Source organism: Gallus gallus, chromosome 27 (genome assembly GCF_016699485.2).
Source record: "Gallus gallus isolate bGalGal1 chromosome 27, bGalGal1.mat.broiler.GRCg7b, whole genome shotgun sequence".
NCBI lineage: Eukaryota > Metazoa > Chordata > Aves > Galliformes > Phasianidae > Gallus > Gallus gallus.
The window spans coordinates 3,234,486-3,253,936 of record NC_052558.1 but is presented as its reverse complement, the minus strand read 5'-3'; the positions used below and the strand labels follow the sequence as shown (position 1 = coordinate 3,253,936).

Sequence of the window (19,451 nt, the reverse complement as noted above, 5' to 3'; positions counted from 1 at the left end):
GGAACATTTGTGATTGTGGATAAAACCCCAAAGGGAAACCAGGAGGCAGAGGCTCTTCAATGCTGAATTTTGGAGAACGTGCAGATGCTGCGAACGCACACATGCAAACTACCTCAGGGCTGAGCATTGGGCACAGGGGGGGCTTTGGGCACAGCCCCCCCCCCCCCCCCCCCCCCCCCAGACTGCAGGGACATCCCAGGGGAGAACTGCAGTGTAGAAGAGGAGAGCTGGTGAGGAAGGCTGCTGGGGCTGCTGGTTTGGAATTGTCGCTGGGCATTACATTGGGCCCATTGGAAATCAACCCATTGCTGCATTATGCATTTTGTAGCTTTTGGTGCAGGCAAATAGCTCCGAGCAGGGATGCTGTGTTGGGCCATGGTGGCAAAGCGGTGGGTTACGAACTGGAAAGCATCAACATGAGCTAATGATGGAAAGGGACTTTTTGCTTGGAAAAAAAAAAAAAGAAAATAACCAGCACCAAATTAAGGCATGGGAGACAGCTGTATGGCACAACCAAAGCCATTATTTTTTTCCAACCCATTTGGGAAATGCTCTCTGTAAAGCAGCACAGGCTGTTGTCCATGGGGATGCAGCGCTTGGGGCAGAGCATCCCGCAGGGCCCCATCCTTCCCACACCCCCTACTGCCACTGGGGTCACCCCAGAAAACAGATGGGATTGTCTGGAATCAGAGTGGAAACCGTGAGAATCACTGGAATGGGGTGAAGTGTTCCATTTCCCAGCAGATATTGGTTCATTTGAAGCACATCTGGATTCAGTGTTGACCATCAAACTTTTGTTGACTTCAGGAGGCAAAAATCCGCTCCTCAGACCCAACATGTGCCTTCCCCCTCCCCTGACGCTGCCTTGGACACAGCTCTGGGTGGCTGCATTGGAACCCCACGACTTTTGGGGTCACCCTACATGAGGCAAAGCCCCAGAGGAAGCCCTGGAGTTGGGGGTCCGCCCGCTCCACCACGTCAGCCCCAGGGCATGACCTCCTATATAACCAAGTCATTTTTGTTTATCTACCTCTTAGTGACAATAGATTAAAACTAGGTAGTGGCAACTCCACATGCTGTAGTTTAGGGGAAAAAAAAAATTACTCTTTTTCCAAAGAAAAATGTTCTTTAAAAATAGAATTTATGGGCTTTCTTTTCACTTTAAAGTGGTCGTTAGTTGTAAAATCTCCAGACCTCAGCAGTCCAAACCGTTTTGGTTGTGACTGACTTTTTTTTGTTGTTGTTATTTTATTTTTAACGCTCCGACTTCCATTACGTTTGGTTTCTTCCCTTTTGAACTTTGATATTTACTTCTGTCAGCAGTAGAACTCCATCAGCTCCCCAGCATCGCGGGGCTGAACCCCATCGTGCATGGGTGGGAGATGCTGGGGCCATCAGTCAATGGTTTTCCCAGTGGCCATGGGTGTGGGTGGCTTAGTGGTGTGGGTTTGGTGGCACCAAGTTGGAACTGGGGTGGTGGTACCAGGTTGGTGGCACCACTGGTGGCACCGAGGTGGTGGAATCAGGTTGGTGGCACCAAGTTGGCTCTGGGTTGCTGGAACTGGGTTGATGGCATCGGACCGGTGGCTCACTGGTGGCGCCAGTTTGGTTGTACCGGGTTGGTGGCACCACGTTGGTGGCGTTGGGTTGGTGCCGCTGGGCTGGTGCCGACACGAGCACTGCCATGAGTCCTCCAGCCGTCCAATCTGATCCAATGGAGCCAGCCCTGGGCTCCCATTCACCCCGCACCCAGGAGCCATAGGGACAGCTGCACCCAAGGGCGCTCACCACACCAATGGCCAAAGCAATGTCTCCCAGCGGCCGCCCCAATGCGATTTCAGGCTGTTCCTCAAAACCATTGTACTGTACGGGGCCGATGCTGGTGTTCCTCCTCATGGCTGTTTCTTTCTACCTTTCCCCTCCTCTTTGCCCGTTCCACCCCCGTCCCTCCCACGCGTGAGGCCGTTGCTTTGGGCGTGGATGGTGGATGGGGGCGGCTTTCATTTCTCTCCCAGCGAGGTTTTGCCACGAACCGCTTTACTCCACTGTTTCATTTTTAAAAAATAAAAAAAAATTAAAAAAAAAAACAATAAAAAAAAAAAAAGGAAAAAACAACCCCTCTAATGCTGCTCCTGTGCTTTTTACATCAATTTGGGAGGGGGAGGGGACGAGGAAATGGAGGTGCCGGGGGGGTGCACGGGTGCTCCCCTGATGATGCCACGCGTGCTCGGGGCCGTCCCGTGGCGGTGGTGGAACCCGGCCCCGCGTCGCGATGAACGGCGGGTGGAGGACGTGGAATGCCATTTTCTTGCTGCTGGATGGGAGCGGGGTCACGGCGACGGGCGGGCATCCCGGTTTAGAAGAAGAGCGGCGGGAGCTCCGCGGGAGGCACCGGGCGGGACGCGGATGCGGGGCCGGGCGAGGCGGACGCCGTTCGGACCCGCGATGGGATCGGGGTCGGGCCGGACGCCCGCGGCAGCGCGCAGAGCCTGAAGGCGCCGTGGCAAAACGCGTATGCCGTGGTCCCATGGTGTAATGGTTAGCACTCTGGACTTTGAATCCAGCGATCCGAGTTCAAATCTCGGTGGGACCTCCCGTACTTTTTGCCCCCGGCGCGTCGCTGAATCCGCGGGACAGCAGCGGCCGCGCGGAGCTGCGGGGGGTGGTGGGGAATCGCCCCTCGCTCCGCCGCCCCCCCCGCACCGCCGCCGCGCACCTCCCGGGCTCCATTTTGTGCGGGGGCGCCAGCACTGCAGTGCGCATGCGCAGGAAGAGCGGTGGGGGCGGTGCTAAAATGGGGGGCGGGAGTGAATCCAGGAGCCGGCTCCGATTGGGCGCGCAGGGCGACACTCACGACTTCCCGCGCTGCTATTGGCTGGGAGCGGCCCCCCTCCCTCGGCGGTCGGAGCTATCGCGGGGCTCGTCGGCGAGCGCTGAGCTGCGGCTGCGGCGGGCAGTGCGGGGCGTCCCGCATCCAAAGCCCTTCTCAGGCTCTGACGCGGGGTTTAGCCGGGATTAAGCAGGCTGAGCTCGGGGAACGCGGAGCTCTATGGGACCTCCGCCGGGATTAGCGGCGGGGACGGGCGGTGTTGGCCCCGAGGCGATGCTTTTGGCACCGGGAATGCGGGCACGAGAGAGGCGAGAGAGCCGCGTTCGGAACGGAGTGGATTTATTCAGTATTTCCGCGAGAGGAAGAACAAAACCTCGATTCCCCCTTTTTGTGGGCCCCCCTCGGCCCCATCCCTGCGCAGCCATAGCCGGCATCCTTCCCCAACCCGCCCCGCTTTCTTCGCCACCTCCAAGCAGCGCTGTCGGCTCCCAATCGATCCCCATCCGCGGCGACGCGTTGCGGGACGACGCTTTGCAGCATCTCCGCCCGCACGGAGGCGCTCCGCCCTTCTCCGGGCTGCGCGGAGCGGACGGTGAAGCCGAGGCGGTGCCCGGAGCAGAAGCGGACGGCAGAGCTGCGGGCTTCGATCTCATGCGGTTGCCGGAGGGTTTCCCGAGGAGGACCCGGAGGCAGACTGAGGTTTTTGATGGAGGCTTTGCTCCTTGGGTCGGTCGGACCCCCCCCTCCCTTTCCCACCCCCCCCGGTGGCTGTAGACGCATTGCGGGTGGGAGGCGCGATCTGTGAGCGATGGTTGGAGTTACGAACGAGGAGATGGAAGCTTCGGACCGCTGGGAGCCTCAGAGCAGCTGAGTGCGTTTGTCCGCCTGTGCCAGGTGGGGAACCGAGGCACTGATAGGCGATAACGTCAGCGGGGTCCCACCGGGATGCTTCACTGCAGTGGGCGGGGATGGAGGGCTCAGCTCAGCTCTGGGCTGCCTGGAGAAGTTGGGAGTCCAGGTGCAGCCCTACGTGTCTCAGTACAGCCCTACACCCCCCTATTCCGACAGGTAACGGCCGTACCTATTCCCAGCCCTACCCGTGCCATTAAAGCCCGCTTTGCTGCTGCCTGCTGAAAACACAGAACTTTTGCTTGCCGGCCACCAACCGTAAGTCAGTGGTGGGAGCACACAAACACGGCTCTGCTCCATCTGCTGCTCCTCATCTCTGCGATCAGAGGGCTATTTTTTTGTTTCCTTTTTTTCCCCTCTATTAGTTCTTTTTCTGCTGCTACTTCAGATGCGACTACACTGAATTTTGGGACTCCCCGGTGCTGAGGTCAGACTATAGGGAAAGCAGGTTTCTGACAGTCTTGGCTTGAGCATGGGAATGGCTCTGTGCCCAAGCAGGGCGGTGCAGGAGGAGGAAGGATGTCAGCTTATCGTACAGCCGCCCTTCTCCTTAAAGGGGTTCTTGTCCTCAGGGACACCTTTCAACAGCGGGTCCTCTCCTGCCATGGATTCGATGTACTCCTTGAGCTCTTTGCCTGTCTTGGAAACCTGCAAGGAAGGAAGGAAGGAAACGTCCCGTGTGGGTTATGGGAACAAGCAGTCACTGCAGAGCTGCTCTGTTGCTTATCATCTGCCTCCAAATCCACGTGAGCCTCTGGGAGAGGGAACCACGGAGCTGCCCTTGGCTGTGGTGTGCCCCATCAGCATCCTCAGCCAAGGGCAGCTCCGTGGTTCCCTCTCCCAGAGGCTCACATGGATTTGTAGTGTGTGCCCCATCAGCATCCTCAGGGTGCCAAGGTTACTCCCCGTTTTGCACTCTGGGGCAATACTCACCATTTGCCTCTCGTTCTTCACCTCCTTCTTCAGCTGATCCAGTTCCATTTTCAACAGTTCCTTCTCTGTCATATCCTGAGCCATTCTGCCCTGTAACCAACAGAGATGGCACGTGCTTGAAATATAGTCAGGCTTCTGCTAGGGCACGTTAGGACTATTGCTTTTGCCCTAAAGCTATTGCAAATGCTGATAACGTCTCAGCTGAAGCTTTCAGGCACCTTTCAAAGCACAATGTAATTGCAGTAATCAGATTTTGCTTTGCTTCTTCTCACCCAGACAAATCGAGCAAAAATAGCAGTTTGAAGGCAGCAGAGGAAGATCCAGCCCAGTCTGTGTGTACAGCAGAGGCTGTTTCCCTCTGGACAACAGGTGGGCAGTTCCATGAGGCCAGCTGAGCCCACAGAAAAACCACTTCCACTGCAGGGCTGTTGGGTTTGTAGCCTCTTAGGAGGACCCAGATAAGAATGTACCAAACTGTACAGCATCTCCTGAACAAAGCAGAGCAGCATAGGTGCAAACAGTGCCTTCCCAGTATGACTTTGCACCTACACCTTTCTGCTTGGGCAGGAGCAGCTTCACAGGCACACTGAGGAACTGAATGATTATTTTCTCCTCCACTCCTTGTGCCACCCCTGCAAGTAAGTGATCGTGTGAATGGTGTCCCTTCACTGCTGTTACCTCTGTGTGCACAGAGACGTTCCATGCTGTGAGCTGGAAAAGCCCATCTGTTTTTTACAAAGGCGCATCCAAGGGATATGAGAGACAGTTGGAGAGTTGGCTTGTGCTGCTCCCATAGTAAAACTTGGGCTTGAAAGCCTGGCTACAACCTCTTAAATCATAAAGAGGAATGTGACGAAGCAGCAGTGTGTCCTTGTCCTTGCTTTGGAAGGCATCAAATTAATGTTCCCCAGACCCTGCTGGCTTTGCGCTGCTGTTTCCATGGCGTGCATTCCCCAAGGCTCCTCTCCCCATCAATGCTTTTGAGGCATGGTGGGTCCCAAGGAGATGAAAGCTGCAGCTCAGCTGTGCTATCAACCCATGGAGGTGGTGGTAGCACCTGCAGTGCCTTTGGGCCTGGAGGAAGGAAAGCCACTTACCTGTGTGGATGAGGGGCTGCCCCTCTCAGCGCTGAAGGTGTTCAGAAACCCATCGAGCCGCCGTCCTCTGCGTCTGCACTGTTCTGTTTGAAGACTCCTTCAGATCTCCCAGCTGGTAGCAGGGAGCAGATGTCTTTGGTCCCTAAGCTGATAATAGACTCAGAAGAATAAGCTGGTCAGGTGTTGGGCATTAGCCTCAAAGCTCCGGGTAATCAGTGGTGGGGCCACAGGGGAGGGCTGGGAGAGGGTGAGGGAGGAAGGGCAAGGGTGGAGATGTGCTCTGTGGGGCACTCGACAGCCCCTGAGCTCCCAGCTGTGTGTGTTTGAGCCTGTGCAGGGCTGGGGCCTGGCTAGGGGAGCAAAGGGAGCATCCCCTATGGGAGTTGGAGCAGGTTCCACCATAGGAGGGAATGGAGAGGATGGGAGCTGGGGTAAGGGGACTGCAGGGGGCCAGGAGGCAGCTGGGGTGGATCTTGGCCATGGAGGGTGTGAGAAGCAGAGCTGGTTCATCATTTCCCTCATCCTCACACTAATTGCTGTGGGCTCAGGATGAACATTCGGCTCTTGCTTGGCCCATGCAAAACACTGAAGCTGAGGACAGAGTTCAGGAGGCCCCGAGGAAGCTCAAGGAGGAGGAGGTGGAGGGGGATTCCCAGCACCAGGGACCCTCCCAGTGCTGGGAAGTGAGAGTTTCCTGCCCTTGGCCACAGCCTCTCGCACTGTTCTGTGGGGATGGGAAAGGCCATTTGCAAAGCACGAGGGGGGACATGCTGTCCTGGCATGTGGAGCCAAGCAGAAACTGATGGCTGCACCCAGCCTGAGCTGGGTGAGGTGGGGGATGTGGGGGGCATGGGGCCATCTGGGGAAGCTGAGCTGGCAATGGAAGCACCAGCTGGATCTCCTCCTGCCAGTCCCATAAAGGCAAGGGGAAAGGAATTTCCCCCTCTGGGTGCAACAGAGCCAGGCCTGGCCCCATGCCCACCAGGCTCTGTCAGAAGATGGAGGTGCAAACTCCAAAATCCCCAGAAGTGGCCAAATTTGGGCCGTCAGGAGCCAAAGTGCAGCACTGTCCTGGAAATGCCTCCCTGCCCGGGGCTGTGCTGCCTTCAGCCTCATGAAGAAGCCATACCCCCTTGATGGGGCTGGTTGAATTCGGGGCGGAGGGGGAAGTATGGATGTGAAGGGCAGGTGTAGGTTGGGATTGGGCTCGCAGCACCCCAACAGCTTCCAGGTTCCACCCGCAGGCCCCTCCGTGCCCCCAGACCTCCACCGCTATGGCAGACAAAATGGCGGCCCCCGGCCTGCCGAGCCCACTCCTCATGGGGCTGTGGGCCAGCAGAGCCGGCGGAGCTGGGAGAGGTGACAGCCCACGGGGCATCCGCAAAGCACTGCGTCAGCATCACCGCCAGCTTCAAAACGCGACGCCTGAGAGGCTGGGGAGGAAGTGGGCTCCGGTCCCAGCACCATGGCGGAGCCGCTGCAGCCCTGTGATGTCCCCACGGCACGGCAGGGCCTGCGCGACAACCACGACAACCTGCAGCGTGTGGCTGAGTACTGCGAGAGCAACTACCTGCAGGTGGGGTGTGGGGCTCTGTGAGGGGCTGGGGGGGTCGCTGGGATGGGGGGGGGGGGGTCTGTGGTGTGATGGTGGTGGTGACGGGGAGGATGGTGTGGGGGTGAAGGCTTTGCTGTCCCTTGTTCATTCCCTGCCCAGCACTGGGAGCTCTCAGCGCTTCTCTTGTGCCTCAGTTTCCCCTCTGCTTAGCCGTCAGGGTTACGTGTGGGACATGGGGGGGCTTATAGGGGTGCTGGAGGAGAGCGGGGATGGCAGCTCAGGGTTTGGGAGGTGCTGCTCAGTGCTCACTCCCTCCCAGCGCAGGGTGGGCACTGGGCTCTGTGCTGCCCTCCTCCCCCCTGTCCTTGTGACCTGCCAAGGGAATGCAAAGGGTTGGTTTGGCCCCATTGACTCGGGACAGTGCCCTGGCCGGGGGTCTCCTGGGTGCTTTAAGGATCCTACCTCGGTGGCCTCACTCTCCCATGGCAGACCCAAGGGGGTGGTGATGGTCGTGCCCCCATCCCATGTGGGGCTGTGACCCTGCGTTCCCTGTCCCATGGCCGGGCAATGCTGCTGCCTCAGTTAAGCATCCTCCAGGGCTGAGTTGTTTTCTCGTGCTGAAGCTTCTGGCCGGTTCACAGCCCCCAGCTGTGTCTCTGAAGAGGAAGTGTGCAAAACAGTTCAGAGAACTGAGACTGCTTCCCCAGCTGCTGGCAAAAGGGCTGGAACGGTCCCAACAGCACAGACCCTCCCGATCCCCTCTATGCTTGTCCCACTGCACCCTGACGGTGCTGAGCACCTCTGAGTCCCACTGCCTGAGCTGGAGGAACTGTGATGCATTTGGAAAGCAGAAGGAAGCCCCTTTACTCCCTTGTGACCACAGTATGGGAATGGTGGCGGCGGCACCGTGTGCTGTCAGCCATCCCAGCTCATCACAGCTGTGTTTCACCCTCCAGGCCAGCGACAAGAGGAAGGCTCTGGAGGAGACGATGGCGTTCAGCACGCAGTCCTTGGCCAGCGTGGCCTACCAGGTCAGCAGCCTGGCCACCACCTTCCTGCAGCTGCTGGACCTGCAGGCGGCCGAGCTGCAGAAGCTGGAAGCCAACGTCAGCTGTGTAGCCCAGGTGGGTCTGACCTCAGCCACTGCCATGCCACGGGTCTGTGCTGCTGTGGGGTTTGGTGGACACTGGCCTTGTCCCCTTGGAGAGCTGGGGATGTTGATGCAGAGCCCTGCAGCCGCTCACCCTCTTCCTGACACTCGAAGGCTTCTTAGAGCCTTTCCTGCCATCTCCACAGTGTGTTGACATGCACAAGGAGAAAGTTTCTCGCCGGGAGATCGGCTCTCTGACTGTCAGCAAGAGGTTCCCCTCCCACCAGAAGATCACATCCCCCCCCAACCCACCCTCCCTGGAGCCCTACTACAGGAAACCCCTCAACTTCAGCATCCTGGATGACATTGGCCACGGCATAAAGGTCAGCATGGAGGGTGTCCCATGGGAAGGTGGGAGCTCAGCTGGGCCTTCTGTGACCTGATGGAGCACAAACCCCTCCTGCATGGAGAAGTGGGGTCTGTCCATACTTCCCCCAGCCCACTCCAGGACTTGTCCCAGCGGGGCTCATCTTGGGGTAGGGTGGGAATGGGACGCTGTCAGTGCCACAAAGGCGCACAGTCCCAAAGCTGCTTGGCCAAGGCTGAGGCTGAGCTGCTGTGCTCCCATAGTGCTGTTCCAGCACCGAAACTGCCCCTGTAAGCTGCTCCTCACCGGAAGGCGCCTGTGGGTTTTCAGCAGCATCAGAGCCACGTGCACAGTGTGAAACCACCGTGGTGTCGGAGGGGAAGTGGTGGTGCTGGGGCTGCAGTTCCCACGGTGGCAATGACACACAGCAGCACCCATGTCTGCTTCTATCAGCTGGGGCAGCTCTCCATGTCCCCATCCTTTTGAGAAGGGTTCAGCAAAGGCCTTGGGGGCTCTGCAGGGGCATGGTAGGCATGGGGTGCAATGAGCTTGTCATGTGTCTGTGTCTTCTCCTGTCTGCAGGACCACAGCACCCAGCTGTCCCGCACAGGCACGCTGTCTCGGAAAGGGATCAAGATAGCCACACAGTCTACAGGCACCATGGGGTGAGGCTTCTGGGGAGGCGTGCAGTATGGAATCTTTCTGGCCTGGGTGTCACTGAGCAGGTGACAACGGCAGGGACAGAGCCATGGGGTGCGCTGCCCAATGCAGCTGCCCTCAGTGTCCTGTCCCTGTCCTCATGCCAAGCCACCACCTGGCAGCGTGGACTCAGTGCCTGCTCTGTTGACAGGAGGAGCACTCGTGTCCCTGAGCCCATCCAGCCTCCCGTGATTCCCGAGGGAAAGCTCTCTGCAGCTTCATCTCTCTCCTCACTGACGTCGGTCAGGTACCAGCCTGGGCCTGGAGGGTCTGGAATACCCACGGAGAGGGATCAGTGGACCCAGGGCAGCTGTGGTTACCCAACTGCATTTATTTGCAGAGAGGTTTTGATAAGCAATATGGTTTCGGGCATCACTTTGTGTCTCTAGAGCAAAAGAACATCACAGAGATGGTTCCCAAGGGGGAAACTAAGACACGTAGTGGGGAAATGGCTTTCCACACAGATGCTGGGGTGCCTGCCCATGGTGACAGCACTGGGTGGCACCCTGTCCTAGCACAGGGCAGACACCTGTGTTCAAAAGTGGGAGGGCTGAGACATGCCCCTGGCTTCCACCCCCCCCACACACCTTTTCCCTGGCTCTGAATCCCCAGCTCGAGTGGAGGAGCCCCCGGGGAAGGCATCCTGGCACCACCCCCACCTCCACCCCCCCTGGGACCACCACCACCCCCCCCGGGTCCACCACCCACCCCAGCTGCAGCCAGCATCCCACCACCCCCACCTCTCCCTGGGGATCTGCTCCCACCACCACCAGGGGACCTGGCTGTGCCCCCACCTGACTTCAGCCTTCCAGGTGAGTGCTGCTGTGTCTGGGGGTGCTGGGATGCTCATTTCAAACACAAATGCTGTGTGTGGTCTCTGCTCCATGTGGAGCCCCTTGGCCCTCACTGAATTTGTTTTACAGTCCCTGATGACCTCGAGCCACCACTGCCACCACCACCAGCATTGCCCAACTTTGAGGATTTCACCCCACCACCACCACCACCACCACCACCACCACCTGCAGAGGAACCCCCCTGTGTCCCTCAGAGCTACCTGGACAAAGGTACAGCAGCTCCAGGGTCAGATCTGCTGGGATCCACCAGATTCTTTGGCCCTGACCATGGTCACAGCACTGAGGATGTGACTGCCCCACTGCAGGGCAGTGCAGAGGCTCAGCCCTTCCCCTCCTGCGCATCTCAGCTGTCCCCGCTCTGCTCCATGGCTTCTCTCTCTCCCTCTTTGCACAGTGGTGACTCTCTATCCGTACACACGGCAGAAGGACAACGAGCTCTCCTTTGAGCCTGGGGCCCTCATCTATGTCACACGGAGGTACTCTGATGGATGGTGTGAAGGCATCATGGGCGAGGAAGCAGGTTTCTTCCCTGGCAATTACGTGGAGCCTTTCTGAGCACCTCATCACCCACCCAGCTCAGCCATGTCCAGGAGGTGAGGGCTCCACTTTGCCTTTGACTTCTGGCTTTGTGCGGCTGCTGTTTTGCACAGCTCAGCCCTTTTGCTGTAGCCATGCCATGGCCCCACACCAGGTCCTGCTGCCTGCTCCCCACACACCCCCCTGCCTGCTCCTCGCACCTCTCCCACCCTCTGTCTTTTTTTAATGACACCAGCAATCGCTGATGATGATGCTGTGAAGGTTTAGCACTGAGGCAACTCCCCTGTCCCTCAAGCTGTTGGAAATGGGAGGGTAGCAAGCTCTGAAATCCCTTGGGCTGGCCCTGGTGCTGCTCCTGGACCCCTAGAACTGATGGTAGAGCAGGACCAAAGCTCAGAAATCACAAACGAGCATGAGGAGGGGAGCAGCTTTGGGGCAATAACCACAGAGGAACTGCTCCCTGTCTGCAGCTGCTTGAGATGGGGAGAGAGGAGGGTGAGTCAGGTCTAAATCCTGCACCAAAGGGGCTCCTGCAGGGTCAGACCCAACCTGCAGAGCATTGCTCATAACCCAGCCCCACTCTGCTGCTCCCCCAGTCTGTCTGCCTCCTCCTGCAGCCTGAGGAAGAGAAACACCATGTGCGTGCACCTCAGAGCTATTTCACACTCAGGTTTATGTTTCGGATACAAATAACTTGTGTATCTGTAATATATAGATATCTATATACATATATATGTATTTTTTTTTTTTGTAATTCCATGGCTTTAAGTTCCACACAGTTGAACAGTGTCCAGAAGAGGAAGAACGAAGAAAGGGGAGAAAAAACGAAATAAAGGAGGATCAACTCAGGGCTACTTTGGTTATTTCCTTACCATTCTGATTTGTTGCCAGGGTTCCTATGCTTTGGAGTAGTTACAAGCCACTCCCAGGGGTCATTTAAGGCTGTGGATAAATCCAGGAAAAGCCAACATCAGAGAGCAAAATACTGCAGGTCCCCTCTACAGAGTGCAATTAGAATGGGCAGTTAATACTGTGGTGGGGTAAGAGGGTTTGGCCTCTGGGGAGCTGATACAAGAAGTGCTAAAGCACCTCTCTTTTCAGCTGGGGGGGAGGGGGGTGGAATTTCAGCACCTCTGGACCAGGGCAGGAGGTCGCAGGGCAGTCAATATGACATGAACTGTCTACACTGGGGATGAATGGGGGGCTGCTGCCCAAGGAGGGGAAGTGATGGGGGAGGAAGAAGAAGGTGAAGTCAGGTCTTTCTCCTCAAGCAGGATGTGGCCATTCTGCTTAACCCCCCCCCTCCCCCCCCCCCAAAAAAAAATGGGGTGAGGGCAATGGGAGCTAAAGGGGGGCTGCTTTTTATTTTTGCAAGGTACCAACCTTTAAAAGGTTTCCTTGATTTTTCATTATTTTTTTTTTTTCCCCAGAAAATAAAGTCTGAAGGGACAATGAACTCCTGTGCGAGGCTCATCTGCTGAGCAAGGAGTGGGGTGCATGGCGAGCTGGGGAGCCTGGGCAGCACAAACTGCCCAGACTAAATTTCATGTGGCTTCCTGGAGAGGCAAGGAGCCCTTGGAGCATTGGGTTGAAGGCAACAGCATGCGGCTCCTGCATGGAGAGTGGAGATGGGCAGGAGGTTGAGAGGGATGAAGTCAAGAGGAAGCACATGCAGGGCTCAGCCTGCAGGAGAGTTGGCTTCTGGATGGTAAAGAAATGCTCTCGAGAAGTCAAAAAGGGAAAAAAAAAAAAACCAACCCCATACCATTAGTGTTGCCAACCACCAACAGCAGAGAAGCCATCTAAACTGCATAGAGAAGACTTCATCTCAACGTGGCAGAGGGAAGAGAAAGGGATGTGGGGGGAGAGAAAGTGCTTCGATCACTGGGGAGATAGGAGCTTGGAGAGGAAGGCAGGAAAGCAGTCCAGGAATCAAAGTCCAAGTGAGCAGTGCCAAATAAACATGGGTTGCAGGACGTGATCTCCCAGCCTTCTCCCTTCCCAGCTGCTTATCGTAAACAAGCCTCTTTGGAGCCATCCATCCTCAGCACTTCTTCTTGAGGAGCTCCTGCAGATAGCGGGCAACCTCGGTAGCCGACTCCCAGGGAACAACGGTGGCCTGGAAGGTTCCAGGCTGCTTCTTCTCCATCTCCTGGGTCATCTGGTGCATGGGGTAGCCCTTCCGAGGGAAAGCAACGTCAGCTGAAGTCAAAGTCACCGAAGGGCAGAAGTCATTGGCACCATCCCCAACGTAAAACACCCTCTCGAACTCCACCTCTTCCTGCGCTCTCTCAGCCAGGTACTCCGTTAGGATTTTGCGCTTGCACATGTTGGCTGGGCAGTCAAGGCACTTGTGGCTGTGGTAGGGCCCCAAGGTGAAGTAACCCCTCTTGTCAAAGCTGGACGGGTTGCTGAAGATTTTGCGGAAGAGGGAGTAAAAACCGGCCGCCCTCAGTTTGCACTCAATGCCAAACATGTTGGCGTCGGAGATGAGGATGATCTCGAAGAGCTCGTGGTTCTTGGAGAGGAACTGGAAGAGGTCAGGCATGCCCGGAGACAGGGGAATGTTCTCATAGACAGCCTTGAAGTCCCCCATCTTGACGCCCTGGTCCCCCATGTAGGCCAGGACGCGCTGCATGTACTCATTGTAGAAGCCCTCGCGGAAGCTCTGCCGGATGTGCTCAGGCAGTGCCTGCCCTGGTGCTGCCCGCACGATGGAGTCATCACTGTTCTCGTTGATGATGGTCTCATCAAAATCGAAGACCAGGAGGTACTTGGGAGGCCGGGAGCTGGCCATGCCAACACCCTGCAGGGGGGAGAAGAGCGCCCATAGTGAGCTGAGCACTTGGCTTTGGAGCCAAAGGCAACAAACACAACACAAGAGGCTGCCAGCGCTGCAGAGCGGCGTTTCTGTGCCAAATTATCCCTGCCCACGTTTTGCCATGTAGCTCATTAACCCAGCTGGGGGCTCTGGGGGGTAATCCCCTGCTGACATACCTCAGCCCTGACCCTGGAGTGTTTATCCTTCCTATAAAGAGATCACTTTGCCACTGCTAATCCCGGTACTGCAGTCAAGGTGGTCAGTATGCCAAGGACTGACACACGTCCTCCCAAGGGACATGGGGACAGTATTGGTGTGTTTCCATGGGTCCTGGGGAAGGGGCGAGGCAGAGTTTGCTCCCCATCCCACTCACGTCACACCTGTACAGAAGGATTTGTGTACCTGCAAACAAACCCTTCTTGCTGCCATCCTTGCAAGGACAAGAATGGTTTTTCCTTGGAAAAGAAAAGATTGTGCAGGTTAATTTTTGTGCTGTCACCTGGATGTGGTTTCCCTTTGGGTTGGGCTCAGAGGTGGGGTCTGCCCTACTCTCCAAAGTAAAACCACATTGCTGGCAACACACAGAGCTGGACAGCCTCGGCCCAGGCCCAGTGCCAAACCCTGCAGCCTCTGCTCACTGCCTGCTGCCAATCAGACATGCAGGACAGGGACCTCACTTCTGCTCCCTGACCCCGAGAAGAGACAGAGAGGTGAAAACACAGAGAATCACACTGACCTTAAACAGGCATGGCAGCCCAACACCCTCACAGCACCTTTTCATTTTAAGACCATCACTCTCCGAGCACCGCTTTGCTGAAGGTCCCGTTTAGGGCTCTCTGTGTTGGGCTCCTCACTGCAAACCATAAGGGTGATGCTGGTTAATGGCTGCGATGTGCAGAGACGTGCAGCACGCTACGTGCCTGTGTCCTGCACTGAACTTCCAAGCTCATGACCTTTTGTACCAGGAGCTGAAGAATTAAACGACTCCGCAGGGAGCAGCGTGAGTGGGCAGGGACCACTTAATGCGTCTGATCCCTCTTAGCTCTCCCAAGCACTCAGGCTTTGCCACACATGAAAAGACCCAAGTCGGCAACAACGTCCCGTTCCAAAAATCGTCCTGATTTTCTTCCAGTCTAATTAGTTTGGGCTGCTCTTTTAAATGGAGCAATTATCTTGGAACAAAAAGAAGGGCGCAGGCAGCTCTGGTAGAGCCGTGCCAGCCGGCTGCCCGCAGTGCAGGCACAGCCCCGGATCCGTGATCGTGCCGACCTCTTGCGGTGCGTGGGGAGAAAAACAGAGCGACAGAAAACCTCAGGATGCCAAAACTCAGAGTTCAGCCTGGTGGGAGACCCGGGCAGGAGGAATCACACACCGGGATGTGGGCAATTTAATGGTTTGCTGGCTGAATCGAGGAGGATTTCAATGACGTTTTTGATGTCAGCGTCACTTTTTTTTTGTCTGTAGGGGATTTGTTTGGGAATTGAGTGGCTTTAAGGCCAGCACTGGGTTATTTTGGCCTCAACAAATCACAAGAAGGGCTTAGGTTGGAAAGGAACTTGAGGATTATCCAGTTGCTTTGCCATGGGCTGGTTCTCCCACAACCTCAGGTTGTCCAAACCAACTCCTGTTTGTAAGCACCCATCAAGAGATGGTGTGCATTCACAGGCATCATTTAAAACCAAATAAAGCCACGGCCAGCCTGGGGCTGAAATTCACCACTATGATTTTCAGGCCTGAATCAAAAGAAACAGAATAAACAGCATGGAAGAGTAATCGTGATTTTGCTTTCTTTTCTTTACATTCTAAATTGGTGCCAAAATCATTTTGGTCCGAGCTTTAAGGATGCATTACAGCAGCAAAGAGTGAGCCCTGGAACAGCTGCATAAAGCCCCGTGGATAACAGCTTATGGGCAGCTCTAAAAGCTGAAGTCCCAGAGTTATCTTGTCCATAAAGACCCAGGATTTCCTAAGGGATGGATGCTCTCTTTCTCCATCTAAAGAGAAGCACTGCAACCCTTTGCTCTGCGAGCAGCAAACTGCGGCACGGCTCCCACCAGCGCTATTTATACGTGGAGATGACTCACCGGGCAGCTGCTTCCTGGGAGAGTGTCCTTCCACCTTCTGCAAAAGAAAAGGAGTCCTTCCAAAATAAAATGAAAGCGGCCGTGCTTCCTAACATTATTCAAAGCCTGAAGGCTGGAACTGGAAAACGAAACAGACGTTGGTTCGTTAATGGCACTGAACGCAAAGGGTTAAACAAACTCACTTCGGGACGAGGGTGAAAACGTCCCCGATAAAAGCAGGGGGCTGCGGGTGTCACACGCAGATGAACCCCTGCGGGTCATTTATCCCCCCAAATCTCGATGTTTTCTATCCCTCCCATCCCCCTCAAGCATCCTCCCGCCCCCCGCAGGAGCCCAGCGACATTTGTCACCCTCCTTATCTCCCCGGAGCGGTCACCGCTGTGCGTCCCAGGGGAACTCTGCCCGGCTGTGGGATTTACAGCTTAATCCCATGATTTCGGGTTCAGCGCAGGACACGGCGCCGGGTCAGAGCAGCGCAGTGCTGCACCCACCCACCCAGCACTGCTGCAGGACCTGCTGGCACAGTAATGGGCGCCGGGGCATCTCCCATCTGCCCAAGCACATTTCCATCGCCCTGCTTACCCCACACCTCTGGTTTTGATGTTTTTAAGCTTAGCTGATGTTTCTGGAGTACACAATATATCTTTTTTTAAACCCCAAACCCAGTCTCTGACCTTCGCCAAATTTCTTTGCCCACCCCGTAGAGCCATACTAAAGGAAAAGCAGGAGACAAAGTGCTGCTGCCCCAAAAGCAAAGGAGGGGAAAGCAACCCCCGTTAGTGGATGATCCATTGGGGACCGTCCATAGGGATGGTCCTTGTTTTTTCCCCCTGTCCGACAGCAAGAGGACGTCGCAGTTCAAATCTCCATGACCAAAGCCTTGCTGTCCCTGCAAAGAGAACCCCAACAAGCAACAAACCCGAAGCAGGCTGTTTTTTGCCCCAAAATGCTACACCTGTGAGGTGGTGGATGGCAGCCAGCGGGTGCTCCGAGGAGCCCAAAATCAGCTCCCGGAGCGCGGTTCGCTCCCCGGGGATGGGGCTGCCGAGGGGCGCACGCAGAGGAGCGGCACCGGGAGCCGCCAGGACCGAACCGCCGGGCACACGGAGCGGGGTCGGTGCCGGATGATGCGTGGTCGCTCCTCGGGTCCGGCCGGTACGGGTGACAGCCGCAGTGGGGCTGGCTCACGAATGATCGGTGCCTGAAGGCTCCTGCTCTATACCAGTATTTCCCGGTACCGGCACCAGCCCTACCAGACTGACACCTCCCGGCACCGGCCGCACCAGCCATTGGAAACTGCCACGGAGTGGGCACCTCCCGGTACCCGCCCTGCCGGCTCGGCATATCCCGGTACCGGCGCCAGCCGCCCCCGTGCACCGCTCCTCGCAGCCTCCTACCGGAGTCAGCACCTCTCGGTACCGGCAGCAGCCGTACCGGTGCCGACTCACGTCTGAACAGCCCCCAGACTTCCTTACCGGGTCGGAACCTCCCGGGAGCGCCCGGTTCACCCCGCAGAGCGGCGGAGCAGGGCCAGACACCGGCGACTGGGTAGCGGCGCGGGGCCGGCGCCGCTGCCGGGGCTGCCGCGAGCGCGGCCCCTTTAAGGCGACGCAAACGAAGCCCCGGCGCGGCGCCACGGGACGACCGCAGTGCGCGTACGTCATCTCCCGCACAGCCAATAGTAGCCCGCCCGGCGCGCAGCAAGGAGGCGGGACTTACCGAAGTCCCGCCCCTTTCCCGGCGGGCGGGGGCGCAGAGAGCCGCGTTCCCCTCCCCAAATAAACGTCGGGGACGCGCACCCGCAGACAGGGAGCGCGGTCGCAGCGTGACTTTGCTCCTAAAAAGTTACAGCAAAATCAGCAATAAACCAACAAGAACCTATTTCGCTTTTTTTTTTTTTTTTTGTCTCCGAGAAGCTTCGCCGTTTCGCACTGCTTTGCAAAAAAACCAACAGGGAGGCTCGGACCCAAAAATGCGGCAATTCGCCCCAAACGGCGCCCGGGCGGGGCGAGGGTTCAGCCCTCCGGCGCTGCCCAAAATGCCCCTTTTCTACACGGCAGGACCCCAAAATAGCCCTTTTTCTGGCCGGGCGCCGCCCGCAGCACGGCTAATTTTGGGTGCTGGCTCCGCCGCAGGACATCGAATTGCAGAGTGCTGCAAAGCCAACCCACGCCCCGACCCCCCCCTCGCGCTCGCAGGGCGGGGGGAGCGGTATCTGTGGCTGTGCAGGACGTGTAATTGGGGCCGGGATCGCCAGTGATTAAGGAAAAAAAAAGGCAGAAAAACAAGCAAAGCGCCGCTTGTTCAAAGTCTGCACTGAGGGTGTGCGCAGGGAGGGGACGCAACAGCGTGGCATTGAAAAACACGTACTGAAGTGGCTCCCAGAGGATGGGTTTTGTCCTGCTTTTTAATTAACGGCGGCTAAAGAAAGAAAGGAGCCGCGTTAAACTGAAGGAGAGCCGCACAAAAAGGAGTTCTCCGGTGCCAGCTGTGCTGCGGAGCGCTCCCTGCCCGCAGCCCCGTTCATTCCCCCCATTTCTCCAAAATTCGGCCCCAGCCCGGAGCGATCCTGCAGCCAAAGCGCTGCTATTTTGAGATCTCTCCTAACGGACTTCGCTTCTAATAGTTAAAGCACGTTGACCTCTATGCAGTGAGAGCTGCCTGCAGCCACCGTCCTCCCTTCTGAAAGAATCCTGGTTATCAAGGAACTATTTTATCATCTATTTAGTCTGAGACACTGCGGTTGTTACAGCCCCCTGGGGTCGCACCACCTCCCAGGAACGCAATGGGCTGCGTTTGTGTGATCCATCAGTAGGTCCAAAGCAATGGGGAACCCAACAAGGGCACGTTGTCCCCTGCATGCCGTCTCCTTCCCACTGAGCAGCACCAAGGCAAAGATCATTCCAGAAACATCACAGGCAGAGCAGTTTGGCAAGGGTGATTCTGTATGCCAGTGATTTTCCACTGTTAAGAATCCAGAAGAGCAAGTGAGGACAGCATGGCTCTGCATTGGGCTGCTCTGGTTCCTGGCAACCCCTGAATGGGCAGGCAACCCTCTTATGAACACACAATTTCCCCACAATGGGTGTAACATCCCTATGCTGAAGGAAATTCACTGCTATACACTTCTCTTCAAGCCTGTCGTTCTGTTTTCTAACCAACAAGTGGATTGCATCAGCAACCCAGCAAGCCTACAACTGCACACAGCTGCCAGCTGCCCCATTGCTGCCCATGGCCCTTCAGCAACACACAGCAGCACTCAGGTGAAGCCTATTACAGCAGACCCCATGATATCCATCTGGCCACTTGTCTCAGAATCCTGCTCTCCTTGGATTAAACCTTTTGGGGAACCTCAGAGTAAAACTGCAGCTTTTCTCTATTGACGTGGGGAACTCTGTTGTCTTCCAGGTACACAGACAAGGAGCCTTCAATTGCAGTCACCTTGTGCTATCTCCTTCCCAACACACTGTCATCTTACACACTTCTTGTATAGCAATAAGCATTTGCTGAGCAAATAATATTTGCTCAGTATCAAAGTGGGGAAAAAAAAAAACCCACAAATCACCACCAAAAAACAAACTGTCAAGAAAAGAGAGCGCAAAACTCCATTCCTTGCTTTTCACTGCATGGGGTGACCTCGCCATGCATCCAAATCTGCAAACCCCCCAGTGCAGC

General features: G+C 56.5%; 3 protein-coding genes and 1 non-coding gene across 8 annotated transcripts; 2 read left to right on the top strand and 2 right to left on the bottom strand.

The window, feature by feature from the left end:
• Positions 1 to 2,521: 2,521 nt before the first annotated feature.
• TRNAQ-UUG lies at positions 2,522 to 2,593 on the top strand. The gene has a single exon. It is a non-coding gene; the product is annotated as a tRNA-Gln (tRNA).
• A 1,018-nt stretch (positions 2,594 to 3,611) lies between these two features.
• GNGT2 (G protein subunit gamma transducin 2) lies at positions 3,612 to 5,831 on the bottom strand. Its single transcript, NM_001302108.2, has 3 exons — positions 5,770 to 5,831; positions 4,673 to 4,762; positions 3,612 to 4,387 (listed from the first exon to the last, which is right to left on the bottom strand). The coding sequence occupies exons 2-3, from the start codon at positions 4,754 to 4,756 to the stop codon at positions 4,262 to 4,264; spliced, it is 210 nt and encodes a 69-aa protein (NP_001289037.1). The 5' UTR covers positions 4,757 to 4,762; positions 5,770 to 5,831; the 3' UTR covers positions 3,612 to 4,261.
• A 1,373-nt stretch (positions 5,832 to 7,204) lies between these two features.
• ABI3 (ABI family member 3) lies at positions 7,205 to 11,719 on the top strand. 2 transcript variants are annotated; one of them, XM_040653293.2, is made up of 9 exons: positions 7,205 to 7,345; positions 8,281 to 8,448; positions 8,621 to 8,797; positions 9,364 to 9,446; positions 9,632 to 9,727; positions 10,093 to 10,292; positions 10,404 to 10,544; positions 10,729 to 10,927; positions 11,641 to 11,719. In XM_040653293.2, exons 1-8 carry the CDS (start codon positions 7,235 to 7,237, stop codon positions 10,887 to 10,889), a joined length of 1,137 nt encoding a protein of 378 aa, XP_040509227.1. In that variant the 5' UTR covers positions 7,205 to 7,234; the 3' UTR covers positions 10,890 to 10,927; positions 11,641 to 11,719. The 2 variants fall into 2 exon arrangements, with proteins under 2 accessions (XP_040509227.1, XP_040509232.1); XM_040653298.2 differs by having other exon boundaries at positions 10,729 to 11,719.
• On the bottom strand, positions 11,528 to 18,310 carry PHOSPHO1 (phosphoethanolamine/phosphocholine phosphatase). Of its 4 annotated transcripts, none has more exons than XM_046904333.1 (4): positions 17,496 to 18,310; positions 15,777 to 15,894; positions 14,429 to 14,545; positions 11,528 to 13,677 (listed from the first exon to the last, which is right to left on the bottom strand). In XM_046904333.1, exons 3-4 carry the CDS (start codon positions 14,471 to 14,473, stop codon positions 12,916 to 12,918), a joined length of 807 nt encoding a protein of 268 aa, XP_046760289.1. In that variant the 5' UTR covers positions 14,474 to 14,545; positions 15,777 to 15,894; positions 17,496 to 18,310; the 3' UTR covers positions 11,528 to 12,915.
• Positions 18,311 to 19,451: the final 1,141 nt, after the last annotated feature.

Excerpts from the sequence above, each read along its gene's own strand:
- GNGT2 (NM_001302108.2), bottom strand. The coding sequence starts at position 4,756 with ATGGCTCAGGATATGACAGAGAAGGAACTGTTGAAAATGGAACTGGAT. Across the intron at positions 4,388-4,672 it reads TGAAGAACGAGAGGCAAATG|GTTTCCAAGACAGGCAAAGA; the intron begins GTGAGTATTGCC and ends CCTTCCTTGCAG.
- ABI3 (XM_040653293.2), top strand. The coding sequence starts at position 7,235 with ATGGCGGAGCCGCTGCAGCCCTGTGATGTCCCCACGGCACGGCAGGGC. Across the intron at positions 10,293-10,403 it reads ACCTGACTTCAGCCTTCCAG|TCCCTGATGACCTCGAGCCA; the intron begins GTGAGTGCTGCT and ends TTTGTTTTACAG. Across the intron at positions 10,545-10,728 it reads TCAGAGCTACCTGGACAAAG|TGGTGACTCTCTATCCGTAC; the intron begins GTACAGCAGCTC and ends CTCTTTGCACAG.
- PHOSPHO1 (XM_015299433.4), bottom strand. The coding sequence starts at position 17,120 with ATGCCGAGCCGGCAGGGCGGGTACCGGGAGGTGCCCACTCCGTGGCAG. Across the intron at positions 15,895-16,731 it reads TGCCATCCACCACCTCACAG|TTCCAGCCTTCAGGCTTTGA; the intron begins GTGTAGCATTTT and ends TTCGTTTTCCAG. Across the intron at positions 13,678-15,776 it reads TCCCAGGAAGCAGCTGCCCG|GGTGTTGGCATGGCCAGCTC; the intron begins GTGAGTCATCTC and ends TCCCCCCTGCAG.